Source organism: Oncorhynchus mykiss, chromosome 12 (genome assembly GCF_013265735.2).
Source record: "Oncorhynchus mykiss isolate Arlee chromosome 12, USDA_OmykA_1.1, whole genome shotgun sequence".
NCBI classification, from domain to species: Eukaryota; Metazoa; Chordata; class Actinopteri; order Salmoniformes; family Salmonidae; genus Oncorhynchus; species Oncorhynchus mykiss.
The window spans coordinates 39,014,912-39,038,670 of record NC_048576.1 but is presented as its reverse complement, the minus strand read 5'-3'; the positions used below and the strand labels follow the sequence as shown (position 1 = coordinate 39,038,670).

The 23,759-nt window shown below is 44.2% G+C and overlaps 1 protein-coding gene across 1 annotated transcript; it reads left to right on the top strand.

Moving 5' to 3' along the window:
• Positions 1-10,762: 10,762 nt before the first annotated feature.
• On the top strand, positions 10,763-23,144 carry LOC110537576 (nuclear envelope pore membrane protein POM 121). The gene is made up of 14 exons (XM_036939506.1): positions 10,763-11,385; positions 12,056-12,271; positions 12,483-12,644; positions 12,779-12,859; positions 13,147-13,312; positions 14,831-14,922; positions 15,035-15,114; positions 15,255-15,376; positions 15,473-15,572; positions 15,662-15,949; positions 16,103-16,341; positions 16,618-18,001; positions 18,196-18,303; positions 20,785-23,144. The coding sequence occupies exons 1-14, from the start codon at positions 10,814-10,816 to the stop codon at positions 20,883-20,885; spliced, it is 3,711 nt and encodes a 1,236-aa protein (XP_036795401.1). The 5' UTR covers positions 10,763-10,813; the 3' UTR covers positions 20,886-23,144.
• The last annotated feature ends 615 nt before the right edge of the window (positions 23,145-23,759 follow it).

Below are 23,759 nucleotides of genomic sequence, written 5' to 3'. Positions count from 1 at the left end.
TCATGGCTTTAGAAGCTTCTGATAGGCCAATTGACATCATTTGAGTCAATTGGAGGTGTACCTGTAGATGCATTTCAAGGCCTACCTTCAAACTCAGTGCTTCTTTGCTTGACATCATGGGAAAATCTAAATAAATCAGCCAAGACCTCAGAAAAATAAGGTAGAGCTCCACAAGTCTGGTTCATCCTTGGGAGCAATTTCCAAACGCCTAAAAGTACCATGTTTATCTGTACAAACAATAGTACGCAAGTATAAACACCATGGGACCATGCAGCCGTCTTACCACTCAGGAAGGAGACACGTTCTGTCTCCTAGAGATTAACGTACTTTGGTGCGAAAAGTGCAAATCAATCCCAGAACAACTGTGAAGGACCTTTGTGAAGATTCTGGAGGAAACAGGTACAAAAGTATCTATATCCACAGTAAAACAAGTCCAATATCGACATAACCTGAAAGGCCGCTCAGCAAGGAAGAAGCCACTGCTCTAAAACCGCCATAAAAAAGCCAGACTACGGTTTGCAACTGCACATCGGGGCAAAGATGGTACTTTTTGGAGAAATTCCCCTGGTCTGATGAAACAAAAATAGAACTGTTTGGTCATAATGACCATTGTTATATTTGGAGGAAAAAGGGGGAGGCTTACAAGCCGAGGAACACCATCCCAACCCTGAAGCACGGGGGTGGCAGCATCATGTTGTGGGGGTGCTTTGCTGCAGGAGGGACTGGTGCACTTCACAAAATAGATGGCGTCATGAGGCAGGAAAATGATGTGGATATATTGAAGCAACATCTCATGTCATCTCAACATCTCATCTCCTAACTGACCTAAAACAGGGAATTTTTACTGGGATTAAATGTCAGGAATTGTGAAAAACTGAGTTTAAATGTATTTGGCTAAGGTGTATGTAAACTTCCGACTTCAACTGTGTATACACCTATTAATTCCAGGGTTTTTATTTATTTTAACTATTTTCTACATTGCAGATAATAGTGAAGACATCAGAACTATGGAATCGTGTAGTAACCAAAAAAGTTTTGAAAAATCAAAATACATTTTAGATATTAGATTCTTCAAAGTAGCCACCCTTTGCCTTGATGACAGCTTTGCACACTCTTGGCATTCTCTCAACCAGCTTCATGAGGTGGAATTCATTTCAATTAACAGGTGTGCCTTGTTAAAAGTTATATTGTGGAATTTCTTTCCTTCTTAATGTGTTTGTTCCAATCAGTTGTGTTGTGACAAGGTAGGGGTGGTTTACAGAAGATAGCCCTAGTTGGTAAAAGACCAAGTCCATATTATGGCAAGAACAGCTCAAATAAGCAAAGATAAAGTAATGATGGACTGTCATTTAAGACATGAAGGTCAGTCAATCTGGAACATTTCAAGAACTTTGAAAGTTTCTTCAAGTGCTGTTACAAAAACCATCAAGCGATATGATGAAACTGGCTCTCATGAGGACCGCCACAGGAAAGGAAGGCCGAGTTACCTCTGCTGCAGAGGAAAAGTTTATCAGAGTAAACTACAACTCAGATTGCAGCCCAAATAAATGCTTCACAGAGTTCAAGTAACAGACACATCTCAACATAGGTGGGCTGTCATTGTAAATAAGAATTTGTTCTTAACTGACTTGTCTAGTTAAATAAAGGTTCAATTAAAATAAAAAATAAACATCAACTGTTCAGAGGAGAATCAGGCCTTTATGGTCAAATTGCTGAAAAGTAAACACTACTAAAGGACACCAATCAGGAGAAGAGATTTTCTTGGGCCAAGAAACACGAGCAATGGACATGAGACCGGTGGAAATCTGTCCTTTGGTCTGATGAGTTCAAATATGAGATTTTTGGTTCCAATCGCCATGTCTTTGTGAGAAGCAGAGTAGGTGAACGGATGATCTCGGCATGTTTGGTTCCCACCGTGAAGCATGGAGGAAGTGGTGTGATGATGTGGGATGCTTAGATGGTGACACTGTCAGTGATTTATTTAGAATTCAAGGCACACTTAACCAGCATGGCTACCACAGCATTCTGAAGCGATACGCCATCCCATCTGGTTTGCTCTTAGTGGGACTATCATTTGTTTTTCAACAGGACAATGACCCAAAACATGCTGTGTAAGGGCTATTTGACCTGGGATGATGGTGTTGATGGGAGCCATGACCAGCCTTTCAAAGCATTTAATGCCTACAGATGTGAGTGCTACGGGGCAATAGCCATTTAGAGAGGTTACCTTGGCGCACAGGAACTATGGTGATCTGCTTGAAACATTGTCAATGCACTTATTGATGAAGCCGGTGACTGAGGTGGTAAACTCCGCAATGCCATCGAATGAACCCCGGAACATATTTCAGTCTGTGGTAGCAAAACAATCCTGTAGCTTAGCATCTGCTTTATCAGACCACTTCCATATTGATCGCGTCACTGGTACTTCCTTTTTGAGTTTTTGCTTGTAAGCAGGAATCAGGAGGATAGAGTTATGGTCAGATTTGCCAAATGGAAGGCGAAGGAGAGCTTTGTACGCGTCTCTGTGTGTAGAGTAAAGGTGATCTTGAGATTTTTTTCACCTCTTGTTAAAAATTAGGTAAAATGGATTTCAGTTTTCCTGCATTAAAGTCACCGGCCACTAGGAGTGCCACCTCTGGGTGAGCATTTTCTTGTTTGCTTCTGGCCCAATACAGCTCGTTGAGTGCTGTCTCAGTGCCAGCATCGTTTTGTGGTGGGAAATAGACAGTTATGAAAAATATAGATGAAAACTCTCTTGGTAAATAGTATGGTCTACAGCTTATCATGAGGTATTCTAACTCAGGCGAGTTTCTTAATATTAGAAATTTAACCGTGTGTTAGTGAGTGTTTTCTGTGAATTCATGTAAATTACGAAGCTCATCTACATTTCCTGCAGTATCGGAAAATTCTCAGCAACAAAAATAGTGATCAAATTAAGATCCTACATCTGTTCAGTTTTTGTTCAATCGCGTTGGTGCTATATTCACAAGTATGTGGTGAACTTGAAAAACAAAGTACAAAACTCTAAACTGATAACACTTGTAATATCCCCTATCTTATGTTCAAATTCAGAACCTTTGATTGTGCATTCATTGGGGTTTCACACATCTTTCACCCCTGAGTTGTTCATGCAAATTCAATGTTTTAGACAATGACAATATTTAGTTTAGTCACCATTTAGTCATTTTAACTACCATTAAATCCATTAGCAAAAATATACAAGATACACATGTCAAAACTGTTCTTTTTGAAGTGCTGAATAGAATGAATAGTAGGTGGTAAATATAACTTTACATTCAGTATTTGACTATAACTTGACATGCACACATTTTTTTATCATTTGTATCCACTGGCAGGTTGTGAGCATGTTGAGAAATATGTCAGTCTTACAGTTGAATTATTCTTATTCAATACATACCTAGGACAAATCATCAGAAATAGTGTATTGTAAAGCAGTTGGCTATGGTAAAAACGTAGCGCAGTATTGTATGCCATTTCTGCCCCATGCAACATTGTACAAGATCCCTTTTATGTGACGTGTCAACTGATACAGTAATCCAGTATATCTGCTTGAAATTCATCAGTTTACAGTGTATCAATGACATTCAGATAATTTGTGGAATATATTATTATGTACTGAACAGCCCAGATATTTCAGCAGTGCATTGTACACTACACTATAATTCCAAACGGTAGCACATGGAGTGAGTCTTTTCACTTTGTCCTATTGAAGCACACTGGCTGATGGAGTATGATGATGTAGTATTTACAGCCACATTCACATATGATTTGATACATTTACAAGGTAAAAATATAGAATTTGTCAGTGTTCAGCAGTTATCAATATATGTTAACTATACACTGGGCACAGATGTCAGTTTCACGTCTAGTTTGGATCTACATTTGGTTGAATTCAAAGTGAAATCAATCAAAAATGTCACCCGTCATTGGATTTAGGAAAAAAGTTACATGAAAAAAATATGAAATTCCGTGAGGTTGAGGACTTTTTGCAAATTCAATCAGTTTTACACCTTGATTCAATGTCATCACATCGAAATGTTGGGTTGAAATGACGTGGAAACAATGTTGATTCAACCAGTTTGGCCCAATGGTGTAACGTCTGCTTCCAACTCACCCTCAAACATGAAGATCCCCTGAACGCAGCTCACTTTCCAACTCTCACTCTCAACCTAGATCCCCTGCACACAGCTCACTCTCCAGATCCCAATCACCTGAATACTAATCACCTGTTCACACACCTGTATGTCATTATCACACACTATTTAGTTGAGCTCTTTGCACCCTATCACTGTGAGGTATTGTTTGTTTTGTGACACACGGTGGTCCTGTGAGTTACGCCTGTGTATGATAGTTTTTACCTCCCTCACTAATGCTGCCTATTGTCTTTCCTGTTATCTACCTATTGTCTGATCTCCCAGACTACATTACTAACCTTTTCCCTGCCTGTACTGTTGCCCTTTCGGACCCCCTGTGTATGACCTTCTGCCTGCCCCTGGACCCAGCTACCTGCCTCCTCCTGTGGTCCTTTGCAATAAACACCTGCTGTGCCCTGGCTTGAAACCAGCTCTCTGTCTCTCCTGTTCATTACAAGAGGGTAGGCACTACATTTTGATTCAATATTTAGCAGTTTGATTAGGTGAAAGTTAATTGTATTGTTAACAAGTGACATAAATCCATATCAGAAGTGAATATTGCAATTTGAAAAGCAGCTACTTAGACTGAATATATGTACAGTGATTTGATGCAGTGAATAACTGACTTTGAATTTGTTTGTACTAATCTAAATAATTGTAATCTAAACATCTCAATTCATCTAAAAAATAGCAGGTCATGTGTGAATAAAATGTAGGCATATGTGAGTTCTAATGTGCAAGTCCTTGCTTGTTCTGGCGTTCAAATGGAAAAGCCAAACCCATCGGTGATTTAGCACAGTGTTTTCTCCCTGGATTAGACATGTAATTTTTTTATTTATTTTATTTTACCTTTATTTAACCAGGCAAGTCAGTTAAGAACAAATTCTTATTTTCAATGACGGCCTGGGAACAGTGGGTTAACTGCCTGTTCAGGGGCAGAACGACAGATTTGTACCTTGTCAGCTCGGGGGTTTGAACTCACAACCTTCCGGTTACTAGTCCAACGCTCTAACCACTAGGCTACCCTGCCGCTACCCTGCCGTAATCTCTACATTGGTTTCAGATTATACTGACTGATTCAGCTGTGACAATTTTTGTGTTTATGTGAAAGACTTTTTTTGTGTAACTCTTCTGGCTCAGTGCCAGGCTTCTCAGTCGTGGAGTTTAAAGAAGGCCAGGGGTTGGAGGGGAGAAGCATGAAAGGTGGCCATTGTTCAACGCTGTAACCATGACTAAGAGGCCCATCAGGCTGCCACGTGAGCTATCACACAGTACATTAAAGTACTGGTTCATATATATAGTGGCGCATAGCTGTACCAGTTTGAACAAGGCAGTTTGTTAGCTGCACGCCATAGGGATTGGACTGAGGTGTAGGCTACAGGGTGCTAGTGCCACAAACACCCTTAATGTAAATACAAAGTATGTTATAAGTGGACAGAGCTGCTGATTTTTAGAATACTCTTTATTCATACAGACTGAAGTTTACGTGTTTCTAATGCTTTGCGTCTGGTAATACACTGAACAAATACAGGAAAAGGCTCTTCCTATCCGTGCACATTCCACGGTGGGCTGAGTGTCTGTGGGTTTTTGCTCCTCCCTTGTACTTGATTGATGACTTATGGTCACTAAATAGTAAAGAACTCCCCTCACCTGGTTGTCTAGGTCTCTTTTCTTTGTACGGTGAAGCCACAAACCTGCAGACACTAGGCCCTCCATGGATTGAGTTTGACACCACTGCTGTTTGGGCTTGTTGAATGCTAAACCATACATAAAGCCTGACTAACAATATGCTTTATCATTGCTTATAGCGAAGCTTGTCTTGGTTGAGGCTGTCAAATTATGACCAACATTTGCTTTTGTGTAACATGCACCAAGGACATGCAGTAAGTCCTCTTCATATGATCAACATCTGTTTATTAACGCATGACTGAACCTTACTGCTGTCACTGGACCGACGTAAGTGGATGACTATTGAAATATTAAATTGGGTACTCAGTTTCTTCCTAATCAGTTGGCTCCTGCACTGGCTCACTTTAGGAGAATGGAACCACAGGACATAAATACGTCTAATTACGACTGACAGACACCGTTGACTCTGTTCACATGTAATGGCCCTGGCCGACACTAAGCTGATCAGTCTGCTCAGGATGCACTCAGGCCATCTGCTGCTGTGTGTGTGCGCACACATGTACCCTGTTCCTCTGGCATACGTGTGCGTGCACCACACAGTGATTTGAGATGTCATTCTGCCAGCTGGACAAGTGTGTCAGCATAAAGATTGGCCTGTCCCATTTCCATGGCATTAATTCCAGGGAAGGTTGGGGGAGGAGGTTTGGCCTTTATTTGCACCTGCAACTTCCCAAAGCCAGTACAGATGTCCTGGGCTGTATCAAAGGCTGTTTGTGATGTCATTGGCTGGTACAGCATGGGTCAAATCAATGACATTTTCATTGATATACATACAACTGAGTTTACTTCCCGAGTGGCGCAGTGGTCTAAGACACTGCATCTCAGTGCTAGTCGTCACTACAGACCCTGGTTCGATTCTAGGCTGTATCAAAACCGGCCGTGAGTCCCATAGGGTGGTGCACAATTGGCCCAGCGTTGTCTGGGGTAGGCCGTCATTGTAAATAAGAATTTGTTCTTAACTGACTTGCATAGTTAAATAAAATAACAAAAAGACTATCAGCTGGACTGGCGTGTCTGCTTCAATGACTACATTACCTGGTTCCTCTCGATGGTTTCTTCCTGAGTTCCTGCCTTTCTAGGGAGTTTTTCCTAGCCAGCGTGCTTCTGCATTGCTTGCTGTTTGGGGTTTTAGACTGGGTTCCTGTACAGTACTTTGACATTGGCTGATGTAAAAAGTGCTTTATAAATACATTTGAATACAATGAATTGAAAAGCCCTGTTTCCCTATCCCAATATCAATAACTAATTTATCATGGTTTACAGACATGAGGGGGGCAGTGAAGTGGTTAGAATGGGGACCCATCAAAGGCTAGGGGTAGCTGCTTGGGTGGGGATGGTCGGTGTTATGTTATTACCCTTCACTCTGTAGCAGATGGTGTTTGGGGGGGGGCTGTAAGTACCAGAGCCACAGCTGGGTAGAGGAGGGCAGTGAAACTGACCATGGTAACCCTGCTTTTAGTTTACGACCCCCTTGAATATAACTTTTATCAATGACTTAAAATAGACAGTGAGGAAAAATAGATTTTGACAGCAGCACAGAATTAAGAATGTTGCCTATATGTAGATCTGCGAAATATTCCTTCCACAAAAAAAGAAACGGGCACAAAGACTTTGTTTTCAGGCCCAAAACACCAGCACCACCTGATACAACATAAATAAGATTATTTGCAGACCATGTGTTGACAATGGTAATTGGTAAGTCAGACAGAGCGGGAATGACACAAAGACAGAGTAAATCGGTGCAAGAGGGTGAACCAGAGTACCAGGGGTGTCCACCTCACCTCACCCCACCAGGCACAGCCCGCAATTACCAACCCAGATTAGGGTTGGTAATTGGCCCGGCCGGCCCCTCCTGTGGATGCTGGCTGGGGGTCTGGCAGCAGAATGCTAATCCAAGAAGTGCCAAGTTAAAGACATTAGCTGAGCGGTTAGCCCAGCGCCATCTGCACAGAGTTGATTATGGCTAGTGAGAGCCTTGCCAATTGAGGTGTCATTGTTCTCTGAAAGTACCAGAATTGGAGAGGTTACAGGACAGTCTCGCTCAGAGGCAGCATCACCCCCATAATGACATGTCTCAGTCCCCTAGCGACACGAGCCAACTGATTTTGGGGGTGACCCCTGACCTGTGCCTAAATAAAGATGAGCTTTGGGGAGAGAGAATGGATGGGAGGAGCGTTACACACCTGCCCCTAAACCTGTAACGGGACAGCTAGTCCTCCATTAACCCTTAGACAAACCTCTTTCCACGAAGACACACTTGGATGCACACACACAGTGTCCAATTCAATGAACAGATAAACTTTCACTCCTTTGAGAAAGAATAGACGTCACTTGAACACTATATACTGAGAGCTTGCTGAAATTCACCAAGCTCTCCATATTTTCAACAAATTGAAAAACAAATACAATTATATTTAAATGTGTGCAACAGCATATATCAAAGTGTAAGCAGTACATCCATGCTCTGGACTTCATTAAGTGCAGGTGGTATAGTGCTAATGCTAGATTAACAACATTGGGAAGGAGAGTGGATTTCATTCCCAAGGGGGAAAACAGTTCATTTCGCACGTGATTTTCAGAGATGAGAAGTGTTGAGATTGACATCTGCTGGACATATGTGGAAGTGCAGCCTCAAAGCTACCTCCCAGTATGCATGAAAGTTGGTCTGAATAACACATGGAATAAACCCAAACATACATGGCACACAGTATTTACATGTTTCTAGGGTTGAATGGAAGTCCATAAAAAGTTGCATCACCCTGACCAGGAATGGTAAGAAATTCCTTTTCATAGACTGACCGACTCATCCAAATGAAAGGCTCTACACATGTGCAGCCTATAAACCAGTGCTGGTTGGCTTTAAAGTAGATCTGCTCAAGTTAACAAAATTATGGGAAATCTGACACATTGTTGAAGGGTTCACATGCTCTGTTTATAGCTTTGGGAGACATATAGCTGTGTCAACCTTGAGATCAGGATAAACTGCATTGTGGTACTGAAATTTGCAGTGGTGGAAAAAGTACCCAAATGTCATACTTGAGTAAAAGTATGGATACCAATAGAAAATGATTCAAGTGAAAGTCACACAGTAAAATACTACTTGAGTATAAGTATTTGGTTTTAAATATACTTTAAGTATCAAAAGTACATTTAATTGCTCAAATATACTTAAGTATCAAAAGTACAAATCATCTCAACTTCCTTCTATTAAGCAAACCAGACGGCACCATGTTTAAAAAAAAATGTACAGAAAACCAGGTGTACACTCCAACACTCCAATACAAAAAAATGCATTTGTGTTCAGTGAGTCTGCCAGAACATAGGCAGTAGGGATGACCACGTTCCTATTCTGCTAAGCATTCAAAATGTAATGACTACTTTGGGTTGTCAGGGAAAATGTATGGAATAAAAAGTACAATATTTTCTTTAGGAATGTAGTGAATAAAAGTTGTCAAACATATGAATAGTAAAGGAAAGTAAAGACGCCCAACAAAAACTACTTAAGTAGTACTTTAAAGTATTTTTACCCCACAGGAAATCTGTACAAAATGTTGAATTCCAGATGGCCTGTGTCATCAGGCTTGGGCTGTAGCTATAGTTAAAATATGGCTAAATAAAGCTGAATCACTGAAATAGCGCATGTGAAAGGAAATTCCTGTGCAACTCTGAGGCCCTTGGCTGGCATGGCAGTTTCCTCTGCAGACATTCCATAATAGGCCTGGCAGAAAGAAACACCATAACAGGACTACTTAGCTTTGTCTGGCTGGCAAACCTCAGCCCTTTCCAAACGTCTTTGCATTATAAAGGCTTTTACATTTTTACATGACCCCCCAAGACCAAGCCACATTGTTGATTTCTCTACTCTCAGAACTGAGGTAGCTCTAGTTAGTTAGATTCCTGTACTCAGACAAGTTAGACATGTAGCTAAGGTTCGAGCCTGCTTGGCTAAACCGAGGTGTAATGTTACACTGGCAAAATACATATTTGATAATCACTGCAATAAATAAGTCAGACCCGATGAGATATTTGAGCAAATTGTGTGTATGTCCTACACTGTCATGAACCAGTCAGAATTTGCCAGTGGTGCAAAAAGTACCCACTTGTCATACTTGAGTAAAAGTCACCCAGTAAACTACTACTTGAGTAAAAGTCACCCAGTAAAATACTACTTGAGCAAAAGTCTAAAAGTATTTGGTTTTAAATATACTTAAGTATCAAAAGTAAATGTAATTGCTAAAATGTACTTAAGTATCAAAAGTACAAGTGTAAATAATTTCAAATTCCTTATATTAAGCAAAGCAGACTGACACATTTTCTAGTTTTTGTATTTACGGACTGCCAGGGGCACTCCAACTCTGACATAATTTACAATTTAAGCATGTATTTAGTGATTCCGCCAGATCAGAGGCAGTAGGGATGACCAGGGATGTTCTCTTGATAAATGTGTGAATTAGACAATTTTCCTGTCCTGCCAAGCATTCAAAATATGAGTACTTTTGGGTGTCAGGGAAAATGTATGAAGTAAAAAGTACATTTTCTTTAGGAGTGAAGTAAAAGCTGTCAAAAATATAAATGGTAAAGTACAGATTCCCCAATATAGTACCTAAGTAGAACCTTAAAGTATTTTTACTAAAGTCATTTACACCACTGGAATTTGCATAATGTTGTAGGTTCAGGACTGTGGCTCTCATCGTAGACTTCATTGTTTCTCATTGTTTCTTCAGTCATACCTCCAGAAGGCACATCTGTATGATTGACTAAGGAATAATGTTGTCGTTTTTTAAGCTGGCTGGTGCGATCCTAAGTTAGAGCAATTACATTTATCTGATTCTTGGGTGTATTTTTTCAATAAAATATTGTAAACAGTAAAACATTATTTTACGAATCTGCGCTCGCGAATAAATTATATTGGCTATGTTGACGCGCGGCATCATGGGATATCAAAGTCCTCCCGGCGGCGCGGTGCCGCCATGTCTTCAAGAGAGAAGCGGTTAATAGCGCTTATCTCTCTCGTGGTCTGTGCTACCGCAATATTCTGTCTAGTTCTCTATTATATTCCAACATTGCTTTACATAGCTTTCATTATTGGAGTTTGTTGCGTTGCCTGTTATTATCACAGCGGAGAATCTCTTTACGTTAGTTTAGGCCCTCATCCACGCCGTGGTCTGACAATTCCACCCGTGCTGCGACGCTGGTTGCCAGGGATTGCAAACGGAGTACCCACAGCGGGAAGAGTTAGAAGTCGCACCGTCAAGGATGATGTTAGGGAATCAGTAGTATTTACTGGCCAACGACGTTTCGATAGCGCTATTTGTCGGAAAGACGCGACACACAGTGACTCATTTATTCTCAGTCCTCGGGATATACTCATGGGAAGTTACATTGGGAAGGCAAAAAGTCCTGCCTCAGTTGTGGGGAGGCCGCGAGCGGGTGCAAGTTCGGTTGCTAACACCAACGCACGAGAACAGTTCACTTTACGCGAAAGATTGGCGCGACCCAACCAGGCTGTCATTACTCCGAACAGACGACTGTCATTCGGGGGGTGAGTACTGAAATAATATTTACTTAGCTAGTATAACATTTCGCTGACCAGTGGCTAGTTATCCTAACACATCAGCTACGTTAGCTGGTTTGCCAATGCAACGTGCTAAATTCTGAACAAATGTTTCGATTGCGGGTCATGTTGGTGTAGTTACACGATTTTAAACTTCAAGAAAGTTATCGTAACTAGTTATCAGTAAATATAAAAGCATTTGTTTTGAAATGTATTGAGAAGACTTGCGGCTTTGCCGCAACGCGTCCTAGCATTCCCTCCAAGATTTGAAAATTGTGGGAGTTGCTATCGGGCTCCAAGGGAGTGTTCCTTCCCACTCAATTCCTCATTGAGACCTCATTTGGACGCCTGAATGGCACGAGACTAACCAATGTTGTTTTGATCATGCGTTAGCTAGCTACTAGATTAATACACTTTAAGTTATAATGATCACTGCAGTTACAACTTTTACGGTCATTTTCAAAACATTGATATGGTTATGAAAGTCGATATGTAAATAAATGGTTGATCAGAGCTCCCTCTTGACAGAGGAAATGTACCCTATTTTCTACTTTAAAGTCATTGTGTGGCATATTAAATCAGTTTAGCAATGATCTATGCCAGACAGTTTCTTGTATAGAATGCATTGACCTAAACCTGTGGCCACTGTTGTGTACAGCGAGCCCCTTGGCACTATGGGCAGGTTCACCATCACTCCCCAGCGCCACTACCCCCTCCAGCAGACGGGCACCTCCTCTGTGGGCATCCTGCCCCCGACCCAGTGGGACGGCTTCAGAAAGAAGAATATTCTCACCCCTCGCAACTCTCCGGCAGTCCACAGTCCAGTCACGGTGAAGATCGCTAGGCCAGATCACAACACCACTCAATCCCAGTTGTAAGTCATATTGTTCCTGTCTTGCCTCATTTTACTTCTTATATCAACATTTTTGAAGATCTGTTAGTGATAATGCAAGCAGCTTTATCTTACACTACTGTCATCGTTCTGTGGCACATTATTTGAGTGTCTGTGTGAAGTTTGAAAACATCCTTAGCTGTTGGATGGCCCCACTGACATTTGTTCTGTAATTGCTGCTGTGTGTGTGCAGATTTGATCATTTGAACTCCCCGGGGGTCCTTGGCTCTCCAGGCCTGGGGGCCCCTGCAGACCCCTGCTCCAAGGAGACTGTTCTGAGCGTGCTCAAAGAGAGTCGCAAAAGAGTGGTGGAAGATGACAGGAGCTTCACTGCAGGGCAAAAGAGCAAAAGAAGGTATGTGATTACCACAGGATTAAATGCTGTTGTATGGAATGTACCATTGTTCTTCTCACACTTTAGTGTCTCTTAGTCTTCAAGAGCCACACAATACCATGTCTACATCGTACACCTGCTCTTTGTTCACTTAGGCGCCATGACAGCAGTGGGAGTGCTCACTTGGCATTTGAGCCACTACTGCCCAATGGAGCTCCATCACAGCTGGTGCTGAAGTGAGTAGGAGCAATGCCTGTACAAAAAGTTGTCCGTCTCAGTGATTCAAGTCCTGATACTAAATTTGAATACAAATGTGCTTTCATTGTGTCTTCTTAATGTTAGAGAGATAGATATCTATCTATAGAGATATTGATATGTAGAGAGGGATATCTGTAGAGATATCGGTATGTAGAGAGGGATGTCTCTCTAGATGTGTTTATATATGTGTATCTATCTATCATACCAATACTGTATCCTCTCCAATCACTCCTGAAATCCTGTTTCCTCTCCTGTGTCGGCCCAGTTCTCTGAAGCGAGGGCTGAATGCTATGGTGGAGGAGTCAACAATGAAGAGGTCACGCACCTCCTCCATCAGCTCTGTGAGCTGTGGCCTGACCCCCAGCGGCACCCTGGGCTCGGTCCGCAACTCCATCCGTAGCTCCCTCAGCTCCTCACAAGGCATTACTCAGGTACCTTTTATAATTGGGATGGGCAGTACACCTCTGCTGGGATTCCTCTGGGATCAACAGCCATGAGTTCAGTAGAGAGCTCACCAGGGTTTCCATTAGCCATTAATTGCAGTTTTTGGGAATAAAATAAACAACAAGCTAATAAATAAAATTGTTTCCGGCCAAATTGAACTGGAGAAAAAAAACAATCCCACTGCAAAATAATGCTGTTAATCATTGATCGACAATACCAGTCGATGGAAATACATTTGACAGTCATGCTTATCGATATACAGGTTAATATGCATCATTTAGTGGAATTGGCTTGTTTGCATTTTCATTACTCATGGTGTATGCTATTTATCTCACACATGACAAACAGTCAATTTTGAGCGGAATATCACCTCAGACAGTACTAGAGCTGTTTCTCATGACTTCTTTAGCCATACCTCAAGACTCATGGATGATTGCTTTTTAAAAGCCGACTGGTTTAAACCCCAAGTTAGAGCAATTACTTTTCTTCAATTTATTTTTTACAATTAACTATTGTACACAGAAAAACATTGTTGTGCAAAATCTGTGCTCATAGGGGCTCGCAAATCAATTATATTGGCTATTGTGGGGATGGCAGGTAGCCTAGGGGTTAGAGCATTGGGCCAGTAACAGAAAGGTTGCTAGATTGACTCCCCGAGCTGACAAGGTAAAAATGTCTTTCTGCCCCTAAACAAGGCAGTTAACCCACTGACAAGTGCCATCATTGTAAATAAGAATTTGTTCTTATTTCTTAACTGACTTGCCTAGTTTAATAAAGGTTCAATTAAAACATATTTTTAAAAAATGATGCGAGGCTTCATGGGATATCAGAGTCCTCCGGCAGTGCTACCATGTCTCCAAGAGCAAAGCGGTTCATAGCGCTCATCTTTCTCGTGTTATGTGCTATCGCAATACTTTGTCTAGGTCTCTATTATATTCCAACCTTTTATATAGCTTTCATTCTTGGAGTTTATTGCATTGCCTGTTATCGCAACTCTATACTCTACTCATCTAATACATTTGACCTTAGTGCTATAAGTTAATTTGCGAAATTTTGTGGAATTAAATTGTCTTGTATGCATTTGTCATCTATCTTATTTATCACACGTGCACAACACAGCCTATTTTGAGCGGAACATCACCTGAGACAGAGCTTGAGCAGCTGCAACTCCTCAGCTCATTGCTGCTGGATTGAAACGTGCAGTCATTGCACAACAATTCTAAATGCAATTGCATGTTAAGTTGTTTTGATGGCCACAATTTAAAAGGAGTTACATTTTTTCTTAACTGTCATTCTGAACACTGTGGGTGGACACCCTAATGGGTTACGCACCCAATGAATATGGATCTGGTATATTTCCCAAATGGCCAGTAAATTTATCTTCCCTGTCACGTTGTCCACTGCCATAATTTCCTAATTGAAACCCCGGAGCTGACCTACACTGAGTTGTATTTTGTCAGAAAACTGGGGTGAGTGCTAACCTAATTTTCACGTTTGTTTTAAAGTGGAAAAAAGCCTCCACCCGCAGTCTCTCCCCGCTCTCCAGCCCTGGGTCGTCCCGGTCCCAGACCCCAGAGAGAGCCTCTAAAAAGCCCAGGTATTCACCCTCTCCTCCTAGACAACATTTCTAGGTTCACACCGTGTCCTGTGATGAAATGAGAGCTGCCATGGCCTTTAGCAGTGTGTGACAGCTTTTTTCTGCGTGTCAGGGAAGAGGACGCTCGCTCACCCAGCTCCGTGTCCTTGGCGAGGTCTGACAAGACGTTGACAGACCCAGCACCAACCACTGGTTAGAACATGTTTATGATGCGTATTCCACTATTCAGATCAGGTTCAGGGCTTTAGTCACGTCTCAAAAGAGACTTAAGTTTTGATTTAAAATAACGGTAGCCACCACATTAAGTCAATGCACTGTATGTCCTGTTACAGGGAAGCTGTCTCCAGCCCCTGAAGTCCCTGTGGCTTCAGCCTCGTCAGACTCTGCCGGTAGTGGGAAACGGAAACGTAAGATTCCGCTGGTGTCCAGCCGTAGAGGAGACCAAATCTCTTTGGTGAGAAATACTGCATAATAGAACATGTCCTCAAATGGGACATGTAGCTAATCATCCAACAGACAGGGAGTCTTAACATTGATGTCGTCTCTGCAGCCTCCACCTCCTGAGTTAGGCTACACCATCACGGTGAAAGACCTGGATCAGGAGAAGAAAGCCGCTCTCAGCCAGATCAACACAGTCCTCAAAGAGCCTGGTGAGTATTGCGAATTCCCAACTTTTCTAAACCAGTGTCCCAAAAAAAAGAACACGATATTGATTTTTGGGCCATTTCTTTTGTTCCAGAGCCAGAGAAGCCTGCTCCGGTAGTGACCACATCTTCTAAGCCTCCCGTGTCAGACAACCCCACACCCACCCTGCTGGCCAGCCATCTTACCGTATCAATGCCTGCTCGTGTGGCGGCTCCTATCCCTGTCATCAACCTAGACCCCGTCCCCTCAAACACCGTCAACACGGCCCCAACCTCCACATCTTTCCCTGTCACCAACACCCCTGCAGCCAACCCCCTCCTGGAGTCTCTGAAAATGATGAGGAACAACCCCCTCACCAGTGCTGCTGCTGACAATCCTACAGGTCGGTTAATCACATATCAATAATTTAAAGTTGCGAGCCACTTTTGTTTGGTAGTTGCCGTTGAGTGATTTTTTTTTGTTTATCTGAGTTGTTACTCAAAAGCCTATTTTTCTCTTGTTTTCCCTCCCGCTCTGGCTGTCTCCTTGGTGACAGCAGTGACGACCCCTGCACCACTGGTGCCTGCAGAGCAGAAGTCAAAGACCAGCTTGACTGCTCCTCAGGCCACACTTCCCTCCCTCTCTCAGCCTGCACTACCCTCCCTCTCTCGGCCTGCACTACCCTCCCTCTCTCGGCCTGCACTACCCTCCCTCTCCCAGCCTGCACTACCCTCCCTCTCCCAGCCTGCACTACCCTCCCTCTCCCAGCCTGCACTACCCTCCCTCTCCCAGCCTGCACTACCCTCCCTCTCCCAGCCTGCACTACCCTCCCTCTCCCAGCCTGCACCACCCTCCCTCTCCCAGCCTGCACCACCCTCCCTCTCCCAGCCTGCACCACCCTCCCTCTCCCAGCCTGCACCACCCTCCCTCTCCCAGCCTGCACCACCCTCCCTCTCCCAGCCTGCACCACCCTCCCTCTCCCAGCCTGCACCACCCTCCCTCTCCCAGCCTGCACCACCCTCCCTCTCCCAGCCTGCACCACCCTCCCTCTCCCAGCCTGCACCACCCTCCCTCTCCCAGCCTGCACCACCCTCCCTCTCCCAGCCTGCACCACCCTCCCTCTCCCAGCCTGCACCACCCTCCCTCTCCCAGCCTGCACCACCCTCCCTCTCCCAGCCTGCACCACCCTCCCGCTCCCAGCCTGCCAGCACCATGCCCTCTGCCTTCACCCAGGCGCTGAGCCAAGTCACCAAGGCCACCAGCAGTGTCCCCATCCTGGGTGGAGCGAGCCTGTTTGGAATGGCCAATCCACTGACTGCCCCGTCGTCATCACTGGGCCCCACCACAACCGCCACCACAGAAACAACCAGTAGTAATAATCCCCTCCTGGCCTCTGTGTTCAAGCCCATCTTCGGGGCCACGACCTTAGCCCCAGAGGGCACACCTGTTCTTCCCACCTTTAAACCCATATTTGGAAGTGCCACAGCCACCAGTGCTTTCGGACAGCCAGCTTCCACCTCAGCCCCCTCCAATGCCAGTGCGTCTGCCATAGTGTTCAGCAGGCTAACCAACAGCAGTACAGTGGCCCCAGCCGCCTCCATGTTCACTGGGCTGTCTAATAGCACCAACCCAGCCACCCCGCCATCTGTCAAGTCTCTGTTTGGAAACTGGAGTGCGCTGCCGGCAACGACTGCTGCCACAACCACTGCCACAGGAAGAAGTACCTTCCAGTTCGGCACCGCCTCCACCACAGCTCCTGGACCCACTCTCAGCTCCACTGCAGCCGCCACCACTAGCAACAGCAGCTTTTCGTTTGGTGCGATGACCACCACCTCTGCTGCCACTCAACCCACCCCCTCAGCTACCACCCAGGGGGGATTCACCTTTGGCCAGCCTGTAGCCACCCAGAGCTCTACCACTGCATCCTTCGGTGGCTTTGGCATGGCCACTGCAGCCGCAGCCACTGCTACTGCTCCTGCACCTGCAAACCAGTCCACTTTCACATTTGGGAAGTCGTCGTTCGAAGCTCCGGCGGCATCGGTGTTCCCCGGTGCGATTCAGGCCCCGGCTGCTACTGCGGCAGCTAATCCTTTCACATTTGGGTCACCTGCCACTGGGGCCACCCCTGCCCCTTTTGCTTTTGGTGCTGCTGCCACTACAGCAACCTCTACCTTTGGGACCACCACTAAGCTGGCATTTGGAGCCAACTCCACAGGTTTTGCATTTGGCAACACCACGGGCACCCCAGCAGCCCCTGCCTTTGGCTCTGCCACCCAGACTGTCGGCATACTCCCAGCCTCCGCCCCAACTTTCTCGTTTGGTGGTGTGTCCACACAGCAGGCCCCTGCTACCCCTGCCCAGCCTGCCACCGGAGGATTCAACTTCGGCGCAGCCATTTCAGGCACTCAGTTTGGAACCTCTAACCCCACAACACAGACACCAGGCTTCAACTTTGGTTAGTAGATCTAGTATAATATAAGACCCACTCTTTTTGATAATCTTACTTGATTATGATTTCAGGAATTCACAAATTTGGATCAATTCTGCATTTGGTGGCAGAACTAGTACTTTACATTTTTGGCCAGTTCAAACAAGTTTGTCTTTTTATTTTAGTCCCTAATTGTTAATTTATTGCTGTCACATATACAGGGACGTCTACCCCTGCTTTTGGCCAGAGCACAGCTGCAGGTCCTGTCCCCTTTGGAAGCCCAGGAACTCCAGTCCAAGGATTCAGTGCTATGGGATCCTCATCATTCGGTAAGAAAATAACCAGAGCTTGTTTCTGATTCTCCCGCATTATGCCTCAAGTGTGTAGCAAAAAGCGTCTTGGAATTTGAGGTTACGGTAATTATTCAGGTTAATACTTATAAATATTCGTCAACAAATGAAGACTTCCCTGGTTGGAGAGGATCTGTTGCATTGTCATATTGGCACAACATTAATGGAGTCAAATAAAGATGTATGCCAACCTTGGCCTTGTCTGTTGGCTTTTCTGCATATAATTTTGTTTAAGTACAGATCCTATTTCGAAGCAGAAAACCATTCAAATGAGGTTCGATGGGTTACTCCCAGTTTTTCCGAAAAATTAGCAAAAGTCACAACCCTGCTGCTGCGGTCATCCGATGGCAGTGGCATTACCATATTCTTCAGAGGATGCTGTAATGAGATAAATAATGTAGTCTAAGCTACTGAAACAGTCCTTTTTTACAAGATTACATCATGACAGCAGTGTTTGAATCTTATTAAAGAGATGGAGTCCAGGCAGGCTACTTTAGGAAGGTTTTTGAGTGGACATGCACTGTGTGAACAAAAGTATGTGGACACCTGCTCGCCAAAGATTTAATTCCAAAATCATGGGCATTAACATGGAGTTGGTCCCCACCCCTTTGCTGCTATAACAGCCTCCACTCTTCTGGGACGGCTTTGCACTAGGTGTGGGAACATTGCTGTGGGGACTTGCTTCCATTCAGCCACAAGCATTAGTGAGGTCGGGCACTGATGTTGGGCAATTAGGCCTGGCTTGCAGTCGGCGTTCCAATTCATCTGAGTTGCTTGATGGGTCTGAGGTCGGGGCTCTGTGCAGGCCAGTCAAGTTCTTCCACACCGATCTCGACAAACCATTTCTGTATGGACCCCGCTTTGTGCATGGGGATTGTCATGCTGAACAGGAAAGGGCCTTCCACAAAGCACAGAATTGTCTAGAATGTAATTGTAGCTTTAAGATTTCTGGAACACTGGGCCTCCCGGGTGGCGCAGTGGTTAAGGGCGCTGTACTGCAGCGCCAGCTGTGCCATCAGAGACTCTGGGTTCGCGCCCAGGCTCTGTCGTAACCGGCCGCGACCGGGAGGTCCGTGGGGCGACGCACAATTGGCCTAGCGTCGTCCGGGTTAGGGAGGGCTTGGCCGGTAGGGATGTCCTTGTCTCATCGCGCACCAGCGACTCCTGTGGCGGGCCGGGCGCAGGTGCACGGTGTTTCCTCCGACACGTCTTCCGGGTTGGATGCGCACCGTGTTAAGAAGCAGTGCGGCAGCAGATGAGACAAGGACATCCCTACCGGCCAAGCCCTCCCTAACCCGGACGACGCTAGGCCAATTGTGCGTCGCCCCACGGACCTCCCGGTTGTGTATCGGAGGACGCATGACTTTCAACCTTCGTCTCTCCGGAGCCCGTATGAGAGTTGTTGCGATGAGACAAGATAGTAGCTACTAAAACAATTGGATACCACGAAATTGGGGAGAAAAAGGGGTAAAAAAATTATAATTCTGGAACTCCGTAGTGAGTGTTGCAACCGAGGACTGATTATTTTTACATCCTGTTCTGTGAGCTTGTGTGGCCTACCACTTTGCTCTTAGATGTTATCACTTCAAAATGGCAGCACTTGGTTGACCCGGGCAGAAATTAGACGAACTGACTTACTGGAAAGGTGGCATCCTGTGACGGTGCCACATTGAAAGTCACTGAGCTCTTCAGTAAGGCCAATGTTTGTCTATGGAGATGACATGGCTGTGTGCTCTTTTTTTTATACACCTATCAGCAATGGGTGTGGCTGAAATAGAGAAATCAACTAATCTGAAGGGGTGTCCACATACCTTTTGTATATGTGTGGAGATGAATACAATCCTCTCTCAGCAAAAAAAAAAAAAAACGTCCTGTCACTGTCAACTGCGTTTATTTTCAGCAAACTTAACGTGTAATTATTTGTATGAGCATAAGATTCAACAACTGCGACATAAACTGAACAAGCTCCATAGGCCTCTGTGTAACACTCATTCATTTGACCATAAATGCAAACCCAACGATCGCCCCTGGTGAGACACAACCGTGACTCGTCAGTGAAGAGCACTTGGGTTTGTGCCCATAGGTGACGTTGTTGCCGGTGTTGTCTGGTGAGGACCTGCCTTACAACAGGCCTACAAGCCCCCAGTCCAACCTCTGTCAGCCTATTGCAGTCTTAAGTTGTCAGCCTATTGCAGTTGTTGCCATCCTGTACCTGTCCTGCAGGTGTGATGTACTGATCCTGTGCAGGTGTTACATGGTCTGCCACTGCGAGGATGATCAGCTGTTCGTCCTGTTCCGAATTTGAATTTTGAGTTTTATTTTCATGATCTTCCATACGTTACAGTAATTCAATTACCATCACATCTGTATTTCTTTTTGAGAAGCGGTGGTGGTTCTAGTCAACAGCCAGGTGCATTTTTGTATTGACACACTAACTCCTCTCTTGTTCTTTGTGACCAGGCTCTCCATCAGCTCCTTCGTTCTCCATTGGCGCTGGCTCCAAAACATCAGGGGCGCGCCAGAGGCTACAGGCCCGAAGGCAGCACCCCAGGAAGAAGTAGCCTAGCCAGGTGTGGTAGCATCTGGCATAGCCTGGAACCCCTTACCCATTCAGCACTGCCATGACATCCTCCAGAGGAGCTGAACGGATACTTCTATGGCTAACACATTGTAACCCCAGTCAGACCCAACAGCCCTCCCTAGCTTTCTGTTCCCCTGGCTGGGCTGGCCCCCTTTGTGGTACAGGGTTAGCAGAGGAGCACACACTCCAACTAGGATGTCTACCGCTCTACTGATTGTGTAGCCACTCTCACAGTGAGGAAAAGAAAGGGGGATATGGAGGCAAAACGATAGTGTGTTATACTTGAAAGAGAAAAGACTATTGAAATCCTTTAGACTTTGAGGGAAGCATATCCAATTAAAAAAAACTATGTCCCGGCTTTTGGATTTCCCCTACTACGGCCGTTTCATGACACGTTTTTGACAGTCGAATCGAGACGCGTGCTTACACTTGTTTTTGTATGAAATTCTAAGCAGGGCTGTGTTAACGGCGTATACAAGGGCTGAACGTGTTTTTCTGACATATGCCCACGGTCAAAATGGGGCTCGCGTATAGTATAATTTGTGGATTTATCCAGCTGTACATGGAAACCATACTATATAGGAGGTGTTGACCGTTTTGAGATAATGAATTGTTTATTTTAAATTTTAAAGACATTTTTAATTCGGGTTAATGAAGACTGGTATGTGGCATCTCTGCACTAGTTAGGCCTTAGCTGTTTTTGAATGAGTGCTTTGTGTATTGGTCCCAGATATGTCCTTTTATTGTACAGTATCACAGACACTGGGAAGCATTCCTGCAATGTAATTTTTATACTTGTTTGATCCTAAATGACAGAATAAGGTAAACAATAAAATCCTTTATCAGAATGCCATCATGGGATCAGTTAAACATAACACATGTAAACAAAATGTGGAGTTTCAGGGTAGTAGTCATTAATGGGTCAATATTGTGTTGGTGTAAATAGGTTACCCTGGACTTGTGCTGAAAACCAAAGCCAATACTTAAGGTTTGACCTACAAAATAATCTCTTCTACCGCCTAGTCTAGGACAAAAAGGACCCATGAAAGGTATCTCATTTTCCCCACTACTCCTGCTCTCACCATAGTGGGGGCATTCAAAACAGATCTGGGGACTGGTTGAGAATCTTAGAAAATCCTTCCTTTTTTTCTTGAAGTAACTTCTCCTGAGGATTGTATTGCATTGGCTGGGTAAAAGCAAGCTACTGTACTTTCCACCTATCCTAACCTATGTATTACTACAAGAAAGTAAGGATGCATTTTAAACGTGGTTATTAAGAGCAGGTGTGCTATGGGAGGGAGGGGTAACGTGGTCCTGGAGAGCCATAGGGGATGGAGTCTTTCCCAGCACTGAACACCGATTCAACTAGTCAGTCTTGATTGATGAAGACCCTGCTTGATCACAAACATCTAGGCATTGTACCACAAGACCCCATGCATCTGTATACTATCAAAACCAAGATGAGTGCATTTATAAGAGAATTGAATTTGGAGTGTACATGCTCTTAAGCGTTGCAGATAGACATACTTTACGTGCGCCTTCAGCAGTCAAACCGCTTTCCCCTCTCCTGTATGATTCCCCTCAAGTCTTTTCTGGTGTTTTTAGCTTGTTACTATTTTTGCCTCGGTGAGTCTGGCTTGGAGGAAGTAATGTGGTGAATGGCGGCATATTGCTAGTGCCGGACGTGGTTTTACCCGCACGCTCAATGGGTGATGTTCTGAGTTTTGTTGGGACTTTAATTTATTGATGAATGTGTTTGAGTGTGACAATACAACTGGATTAACAAATGTGCACAGCAGGAGAGGCGTTCTTTTCATTAATGCTGGATCAAAACTCAGGACTAAAGGAACTGGAGGGTAATTGTCTTTCAAGTCAAACCTAACCTCTTTGTGCGCTAAACATGACTAACCATGTAGGTTAAAATTACCTCGGGTGTTGAATCGGTTCTTAATTGGGCCGCCCCTCTTGAGACAGAACTAGGATTTTGAATACTAATTTTTAATCGGAACCTCTCCTGGTCGAGCCAATTAGGCTAGTTATTGTGAGGTGTGTGTGAATGTGTGTGGGGGTCATGATTTGGCTAAATAGTGTCAATGTACACAACCTTTATTTTTGTATTAAGGCAGGTTGCCTTTTAGAATTCCTTCAAGCTTGGCTCACTGAGACAATTGGTCTAGTTTATAGAATTTAAGGTTTCCTCAACCGTAATGAAATTGTGGAATAAAAGCGTCTAAAAGTTTCCCTTTGTAAGAGCTCCACTTTTTTATAGGAGAGCATACTGGGTCTGCTACTGTATGGGTACTGTAGATTGCTGTCTGTCTGATCATTGTGTACAGTACAAGCCTGACAAACGTGAATTGTGTTGCTTTAGACTTGAATGAGACTTGTGGCTTTGTGTGTTACTGTGTGAGGTGTGTGTGTGTGTGTGTATAGAAAGACTGACTTGAATGTGAGTTTATTTTTGCTGGGACTAAAGTCCCCTGTTCATTCTTTTAAATTATATTTTAATGTATCATTCTATGGTGTAACTATGTATGATACCCATGTTATACTTAAATCCCTTTTAAAACAATTGATAGCACCCCACCTCAGTTATCTGGAAGTGAAGTGAGATCAATGAAGTCTGCCCTGTGGTCATTTTTGACTGACAGCTTTTGAAAGAAGGCTGTTTTTTGTTTTGCTCAGTTTACCAGGCTTGTTTTTACTTCTTGTGATATCTGCTTATGACAGATGGGTGGACAATGTGCTGAAGGTCAACTCAAACCATATTGAATGGCCTGGCCACCTTGTTTGTTCCCATAGACAGGACTTTATAATTGTCTTATCTTGTTGGTTCAGATTTTGCGTATGCACG